General features: G+C 33.6%; 1 protein-coding gene across 1 annotated transcript; it reads right to left on the reverse strand.

Moving 5' to 3' along the window:
* Nucleotides 1-6,157: 6,157 nt before the first annotated feature.
* Nucleotides 6,158-8,757, reverse strand: LOC123540581 (uncharacterized). Its single transcript, XM_045325715.2, has 2 exons — nt 8,394-8,757; nt 6,158-7,185 (listed from the first exon to the last, which is right to left on the reverse strand). Exons 1-2 carry the CDS (start codon nt 8,719-8,721, stop codon nt 7,025-7,027), a joined length of 489 nt encoding a protein of 162 aa, XP_045181650.2. The 5' UTR covers nt 8,722-8,757; the 3' UTR covers nt 6,158-7,024.
* Nucleotides 8,758-9,227: the final 470 nt, after the last annotated feature.

The raw sequence follows: 9,227 nt of genomic DNA on the forward strand, positions 1-9,227 counted from the left end.
TTGAACAATCTTGATAGAGGACCACAAGGAAATGCTTCATATCAAGTATCAAAGGCCTAGGTCTTGCGGTTTCAGACAGGAAGATTTTCAAAGCTTTTTCCTATACAAGTCTATGTAAACTTGGGACCCCCGGGGCGGGACCTCTATTCACCACAGGGGCACAATTTGAACAATCTTCATAGAGGACAATTAGATAATGTCGCATGCCAAATATCAAGGCTCTACGCCTTGCGGTTTTGGATAAGAAGGTTTTTAAAGTTTTTCCGTTTGGTTGCCATGGCAACCAGAGTTCTGCATGGAATTTAATTTTTTGAACAATTTTGGAAGGGGGCCACCCAAGGATCATTCCTGTGAAGTTTGGTGTAATTCTGCCATGTGGTTTTCAAGAAGAAGATTTTTTTAGAAAATGTTGACGGACGCACGACACACGAAACATGACGGACTACGGACGACGGACATTGAGCGGTCACAAAAGCTCACCATGAGCCTTTGGCTCAGGTGAGCTAATTATACAATGGACTTTTGGTCATGTATCACATTTGGTCATGTTTATCAAATAAGGACCAATGAAGTGCATATAAGTTTCTGTACTATACCACGTGGAAAGCCAGACCCAGTGTCCAGAGTGATTGCTTTAAGACTTTATGGCTTTCTTGCTTGATAAAGAATTTGACATTTTGATAATAAGTATCCTCACACATAACCATACAAGTAGATAATAGTCTCTTTGATAATCTCTTATAATCTTTTAATGACCACTTGTCTGGGTGTTAGATAACATAGCAATAAAAATTACATAGACATCTCTTAATGTTTTATATACTATAGATATAATTCGAATTCCGATTAGAGTACATGGTAGCAGCAAATATATATGAAAGATGTACGTTGGATTGAGAAAAGATATGTATGTATGAGTTTCTATACATGCATATATGTTACTATAGGTATGCCTACGAGTATTTTTATTGAGAAAAGATATGTATGTATGTATGAGTTTCTATATATGCATATATGTTACTATAGGTATGCCTACGAGCATTTGTAGTGAGAAAAGATATGTATGTATGAGTTTCTATATATGCATATATGTTACTATAGGTATGCCTACGAGTATTTGTAGTGAGAAAAGATATGTATGTATGAGTTTCTATATATGCATATATGTTACTATAGGTATGCCTACGAGTATTTGTAGTGAGAAAAGATATGTATGTATGAGTTTCTATATATGCATATATGTTACTATAGGTATGCCTACGAGCATTTGTAGTGAGTAAAGATATGTATGTATGAGTGTCTATCTATTTGTGTTACTATAGGAATGTGTCAAAGAATTCGTAGTGAGTAAGGAAATGTATGTATTAGTGTCTGTATATACTACAGGTGTACCTACGAGAATTTGCAGTGAGTAAAGATATTTTATAATTATGTATGAGTGTCTGTCTATGTATATATATTACTATAGCTATGCCAACGAGAAACTGAAGTAAAGATATGTATATATGAATTTCTGCATATATATGTTAGAATAGGTATGTTTCATATTTGTGAATAAAGATAGTGAATACAGATTATGTATGTATGAGTCACTGTAAATAATGATAAATTAATATAGGTATGTGTGCAAGTGTTTGGAATGAGTAACCCGATACATTCTAACATTATCAATTCATTTTACATTAAATGTATGCACCTTTGTCTTCTGAACTAAAGTTAAAGTTGAAATATGTATTGATCAAAATGCATTTACTTTTATTAACCTTATCAGACTTTACATTTATACCAAGAAACATACTAAATATAAATGATAGGAAAAGATCCACTAGCGTTCCACTGTAAGAACTGTTATACAAGAATATTTGTCTCCCCTGAACTGATGCAGCGAAAACCGTATAAGCTCTTGTCATTGTTGGTAATAATATTATGAAAAAGTATCATTATATCAAAACAAACGTGACAATACATGTTTTTGCATTATTCTGAACTTTATAAACCGTCGTCGGAAAGTTATCAAACTGTACTTATCACTAAGACACGTATAACGAATTTGAAATATGGTAGCTTTAAAAGAAACACTACTGCACCACTAAAAACTGTTATTCAAAAGTATTTGTTTCCCCTTGTCTAATTAAACGAAAACCTGTCTTTCAGATTGTTCTGTTTGTTCTGTATATAGATCTTTCAGAAAGTAACGGAAATTTATAAAGTTGATTCCCATGGAAATTATGAACAGTTAGTGCGCGGGTATTATATATTATACGACTTTGTGTAAGAATCTCATCCTGCTGCTTTAAGGTCCTTTCAATTTCTTTATACAAACTATGTTAAAATGTTTACAGTTTGTTGCTGTCATTTGCTTCTAGTTATGTCTTGCTAGTAAAATGTGGGTGAGAATCGCTGCCAGAAACCTGGGATTTAATTTTCTTATTGCTAACAGTATAAAACCATTTTAACAAGAAACTTTCTTCAAATTTTGTCAACAGTGATATACATTCATCTTATTTAGAGATATTGGTTGATGGTTGACAGACATAAATACTTGTAGTACAAATCATTTGAGCCGCGCCATGAGAAAACCAACATAGTAGCTTTGCGACCAGCATGGATCCGCGCAATCTGGCGAGGATCCATGCTGTTCACTAACGGTTTCTCTAACTGCTATAGGCTTTGAAAGCGACCAGCATGGATCCTGACCAGACTGCGCGGATGCGGTTTAGGATATAAACCTACTATAAGACAAGATCGCATTATGACTCATAGTCCTATTTTGGAAAGTTTCAGTACATAGAAATGATGCTATCACTATAACTTATGATATACCAGACTAGAGTGCCGACAAACTTTGTATAAACATCAATTTAGTCACAAGCTAATTACATTAAATCAGTTTTGAATGCATTAATTCATTTTTGAGTTCTTGTCATTTAAAATACAGTCTTTTCACACTTGTCAATGATGTACAATTTTAGTAGCAATATATAACTATAATGATACATTATAATAACAAACATAGTAATAACGACGATGATGATATTGAATGCAGCTGTATACTGTCTGAATAATTATAAATTTTAGTCTTTTAAAACGAACGCAAGTTTTCTAATCTAAAGATGGAATCTATAGATACAACCAAATATATGCGTAAATATTTTCTTTTGGCATTAGGATCATGTGTCTTCCACCTCTGATTCATATGGAGAAGCGGTGAAAAAAAGGCTAGTACTCTGCCATAATTGAAATACTGCAAAAAAAAAAAAACGGCGCTAAACTGAAAACAAACAAACAAAGATTTTTTTAAATGATAGTAGGCGTATTTTAGATTAATCAAGAAAATACGAGGGTCAGTGTTTACTTCCATGATGACAAAACTATCATATTGATCAGCAAATAACTTTATTTACTTATAAAAAAGAGCTTGAATATCATTTACGCACATCAATGAACACGTTTTACGGCTCTATGTATATCAACTCCTGACTGTTCTTCCTGATGTGTACCGGCACTTTATCATGTTTATATGGAGCTCAAATTAATTAACCAAGTACCCGATATTTCACATTGCATATCTGACACTATAAGTTAATATACAATCTACTTTGTACTATTCAATTGACTAGTTTTTAACTGTGGAAATATATTTCAATATATGATAAACTTTTAACAAATATATGTATTATGTATTATTATTTATTTTATCTTATTTTAAATACGAAGAAAGTAATATTCTGACGAATACAGTGGTGGCGTGTGTACTCAAGCAAATAAAATAAATGCTGTGCAATGTTATACTGTTTTATCGATAGAAAAAGCTGTTTTATCGATAGAAAAAGCCTAATTGCTAATTGCTCTACACAACCACGGTATCAACTTTGCTTTGAGTAAAAAACAATTATGATGATGCTGATGGTAATATGAAAAAAAGATAAAGAAAGCCTGATAACACAAAAGTTCTTCGTCAGCCTTTTTCATACGATATTATCCAATCAAAACATGCCTTACATAATAAGTTTCCCAGGTGGGTTCGGGCCTCACTTGAGGCGTTAATTTCTTCATTTGTGGAAGCCATCCAACTGCTTTACGGAAGGTCGGTGGTTCTACCAAGGTGCCCAACCGTTATGAAAAGAAATGCCCGGACGGGCCCCTGGAGTCTTCCTCCACCATGCTGGAAAGTCGCAATATGCCCTATAATTGGGTCGGTGTGACTTTTAACCCAACAAAACCACATAAAAAGGTTCCTCAGTCTTAAAATAACGTTTTTATTTGCTGTCGAAAGCTTGTCAATTTCCGAACAAAAGCGAGCTGTGTCGAAAAAGCGGACATAGTTATTCTCGCAGTGCATTTGTTTATTATTATTATAAATTACATAGCAGCTTGATCTAGAATCACAATCGGCGCGCATTTAAAATAAGTCTATATTCAATTTTATATGCATGTACACTGAAATAGTGTGTCACTGCTTTCTTTTAAACAAAGAAAACAAAGCATATCATGGAAATTTCTACAATACTTTACAAATAAATGCTATACCATGATAGGCTAAATGTGCGAAATTCCCATAAAAATTGTATTATATAAACAAAGTGATATACCCCTGTTAAGTGAATAAATTTGCATTTCAAATTCTTGTCTGAAAAAAAAACTGTATTATATTATCTTTACTACTTGCAAATGAATACCGGTGATTAGAAATTAGCGTACTACTCATGTATTCTAAATAACGTCATTTTCTGCACTATGTTTTGTAATGTAGCTTACCAATATTATGTAGAATTTAGGTGATCTCGTATTTACATAATTTGTTAGAAGAAGTATTTGCTGTTCCTCCTGGATATGTATAACAATACACGGTGGAAACTGTATATTATACAGCATTCTATGAATATTTCATAAGCATCCAAACAGATCTGAACACCTGCAATATTGAGGATTCTATATTGCTATTCACAAGATTTCGCAAGATTTTTCTTTGTATTTTATGAGAGTTTCAGGTATGATTTATTTTATATGTTTAGATAATGGCACTGCTAGGGCTTTGTCTTCGTAATTCATTCCATAGTATATCAACTGGTAAAATGAAGTTATTTACAACATTCTTTTTCTATGGTGTAACTAGTGTAGAATTTAGTGAACAAATCTTTGCGCGTGTATATTTATCTTGCTAGTACAATATACTACCATTATTGACCATGCATACATACAGACAGACAGACGGATGGACGGACAAATATACAAGCTACTGTGTCTAATTTGTTTTCACAGATGGCGGAGTTTAAGGTGAAGTTTAATATTATATTTGCATGGTTTTAAATTGTTTAATATTGTAATTTTGAGAGTATTACACACCGAATTATATCTACAGTTTCACAACTTATTTTCAAGCAAAAGTTCTATAATGAACTTATCCATCTTTCAATTTGGACAGTACCATTAAATGTTAAAAGGGGTGCTTACCAAAAAGATACTGACTGAATGGCGAACAGTGCAGATCGTGATCAGACTGCGCGGATCTGCAGGCTGATCATGATCAACACTGGTCGCATTGGCAGAATCGTGTCCAGCATGATAAGGGATAAGATATTTCTGTATTGCAGAAGGGATAACGGAGTGTGGTGACGGGGACACCAAAAATATAAGTTGTTTATCACATCTTTTACGCCGTGTGAATAAAATAAATAGAGGATATTACACGAGCGTCTTTTCATATTTGATTTATCAACCTCGTTGAAAAGAAAATGTTAGTTTGATAAATCTAATAGGAAAACACACCCTATATTGTGTACTGTATAAATATGTGGTTCTTTATTGTTTACACACATATTCATTGGCTCGGATAAGGGATGTTGTGCAATGTAGATTTTAGCCCTTATCATGCTGTACACGACTGGATCTGCCTTTGCGACCAGTGCACTGTTCGCCATTCTGTCAGTATCTTTTTGGTAAGCACTCCTTTTAACAGTTAATAGTACCGTCCAAATTGAAAGATGGACAAGTTCATCATAGAAATTTAGCAGGGTAAGGGTTAGCTCTCCTCTCTGGTTTTCTCATTTTTATTCATAATACTGTAATTACAAAATAAACAACACCACCAGCAAAACTACATAGCATTATTAACACTTTGTTGTAGAGCTGGTGTTAAGTAAAACTCAACTCATAATCTGCAGAAAATTATGTTTAATAGATATAAAGTAAGTTGCATAGAAGTAGAGAATGTTATACTTGTTCACAACCTTGATATAAATTGTAAATGTCTTAGTGCATACAAAATTTTACATCTTTCATTTTGAAACAATAACATGTATGTTAACAATTGTTGTACCTTTTTTTGAACTTTAATCGTCTTGAAGACAATTGTATATTGATATTTTATTAAGAAATGTCATATATGCCAAAGTGCCATTTGAAAATGAATTGTCTTTTGCAAATTTGTTAACAAGTCTTGTAAAAGTCAAAATAAAAACAATCAATATGAAATTCAAAAAAAGCTGATTAAAAGAACATGCATATATTAGACAGGTTGCAATTTCATAAGTGTATGTATGCGCATGCGTGTTGTAGATACAGCATGTCAGGGCGCTATCGGACAATTTTAGCAGACGACCATTTTTGATATATACAGATATAGTGAATACTATATAATGGACAGTTATGAAACTGCAACTTAATATAAAACTACCTGTAGATAAGTAAAAACATAAAATAGATAACAAAGAAATATGAATAATTGTATTTACAATAGTAAAATAAAATATTATTCATTATGCCAAAAACAAATCCAAAATCCTAAATATATTAATTTGTATCACACTAACCTATCTACAAATAGGTACATTTGTGAAACATTATGTGACAATGAATTTACGTCGATATATTTTTGTCGTTTTGTTTTTCACAATTTGATGGATAAAAATAATTACCGTTTTTGTTTCTTCGTTTTGTGGAAACAGAAGATGTTTATGATAGATAAACGTCATAGAGCTAAAATATGTTTCACTGCTTATGTTTTTAACCACTTGGATTTTAATCACTTTTTACAGTCATTTCCTTGGTTGTTATTATTATTGTATGTATCCTCACTTTTGCTTTCACTATCAGCGTTATTTTTGCTTGTATCAGGTTTCTTCCACCACCAACGACGCACTGGACCATCCTTATATCCGTCTCGTGTGTTGGCATTCTGCACACCTTTTCAAAAGATATAAAAAAAAGTCTTTCAAGTCCATACAATATCATATATTTCATTAAAACCTTTTGTACAAAACCATTTTTGCAGTTATGTTTCATACTTCATAGATATATAGATCTTTGTTTTGATAAGGGTTTTGAATGCTTTCTGGTAGCAGATGTTTTGATTTCGGATATATTTCTAAGGAAGCTGCATGCGTGAAAAATAATTCATGCGGTTACGGATGTTGCCCCGCCCGCTTAGCTCAATAGAGAGAGCGCAGATCTACGGATGGCGGGGTCGTGAGTTCGATCCCCGAGCGGGGCGAATGTTCACCGTGACGATTTGATAAAAGACATTGTGTCTGACATCATTCGTCCTCCACCTCTGACTCATGTGAGAATTGTGCAGTTACTTGAGGAGAAGAGGTTTGTACTGGTACAGAATCCAGGAACACTGGTTAGGTTAACTGCCCGCCGTTATATAGCTGAAATACTGTTGAGGAACGGCGTTAAACCCAAAACAAACAAACAAAAACGGATGTTGCCATTGTAAAAAATGAACTGGAAAGGATGAAGGTTTTCTTTTCCGAAGGGGATATAAATCAGCGTATGTTCATTTCTTGATATAACATCTTCAGAATCCCTCGGGATACGCTGGACCCTCGCTCTACCGGGCCCGGGCACCAACCAATCTCTCGGGATTCTGCAGACGTTATAACACGAAAAAAACAAAAAACATGTGTTATCCCTACATGGCGGCATCTCTACTTATATACATTATATGCCGCATATTCTACTGCTACAAAGTCTCATAAATAATTCGCTAAAGTTTTCCTGATAGACATCATTTTGAATACCAGCTTTAACTTCCGGCATTTGTTGAAACGTTAACTCAAAACAGTTCTCGTTATCGAAATAACGTTATTGAGGAGCTGCAAAAAACAAGCTTTAGATACCTAGTTAACGAAAGTGAATATGCAAGTGACAGAAGTGGACGCTTGCAGGTAATTTAGTTCTGGTAAAATAGACGGAAGTTTTCAACTTGCCAGATAAAAACTGAATACATTGTTAGTGTCTTTTCCGCATGGAAATAAAATGAATATGTGGACTGGCAGATATATACCACCGTGCAATATTCATAATAATATAATCGTAATACAAAAACGACCATGAAAAAAAACTTTTGACAAACGTTTTGTTGTACATATATATAAGAAAGTTCTTACCTTTATCTTGCTCCCTACTTTCCAAATATCTAGCCAACAGCCTATCAGTCAAATCATCCAGCAGCTCCTCTTTTGATGGTGAAGCCCTCGCCTCTCCTGATTTTACCAGCACTGCGGCAAGTACTACAAGCGCGAACACGACAGTTGATAGCTGCATGTTGAAGTCTGAGCTCAGAGCGTTTGGTGTTGATACGGACTGTCTAGCATGTTTTATAGGCCATCTATCCCGGATGTATCTTTTGTTGTAGCTGTAGCTTGTCACACGTGGGTGTTTCATACAAAAGGTACTTGGGTATCTAATAAACAAGACAAATGATGACACTAGCATCTTATTTGCAGAAAAATAATATCCTTGAAGCTAATGGATATATGTTACGGGGTACTTCAATGACAGCAAAGATTATTTTGTTCAAGGTATAAGATTCCTTAAATACATCATATGACGGAAAAGATAATATCTGAATTTGTAGTTTTACTAACTCTAGTGATTGGCCGACAAATAACAAATTAAATACTGTTTCTCATAATCATTCTTCAAATCAACGTTTAACCATAAGCTAAAGGAATTATCTTTTTTGTTTTCTTGTTGTTTCGCCATGCCAGTCTAAGCTTATTTGGTTATTTATGTTTATCTTTTTTTCAGATCAAAACTGAGGTGAAAAAACAACTTTTCTTTTCATGACCTTCACTATGATTAATACTTAATTAATTGCATCTTCTGGCTACAATTTTAGATTATGAGAAACAATTAAAGAATAATGCTGGTTGCTCATATGTAACATTTAAGACTGAATATAATACTTAAGTCTTTATTTCATCATTTTGAAGCATATT

The sequence above is a fragment of the Mercenaria mercenaria genome, chromosome 16, assembly GCF_021730395.1.
Source record: "Mercenaria mercenaria strain notata chromosome 16, MADL_Memer_1, whole genome shotgun sequence".
Classification (NCBI taxonomy): domain Eukaryota; kingdom Metazoa; phylum Mollusca; class Bivalvia; order Venerida; family Veneridae; genus Mercenaria; species Mercenaria mercenaria.

Coding starts and splice junctions, on each gene's coding strand:
- LOC123540581 (XM_045325715.2), bottom strand. CDS start 8,721: ATGCTAGTGTCATCATTTGTCTTGTTTATTAGATACCCAAGTACCTTT. Junction 7,186..8,393: donor AAGTAGGGAGCAAGATAAAG/GTAAGAACTTTC, acceptor TCTTTTGAAAAG/GTGTGCAGAATGCCAACACA.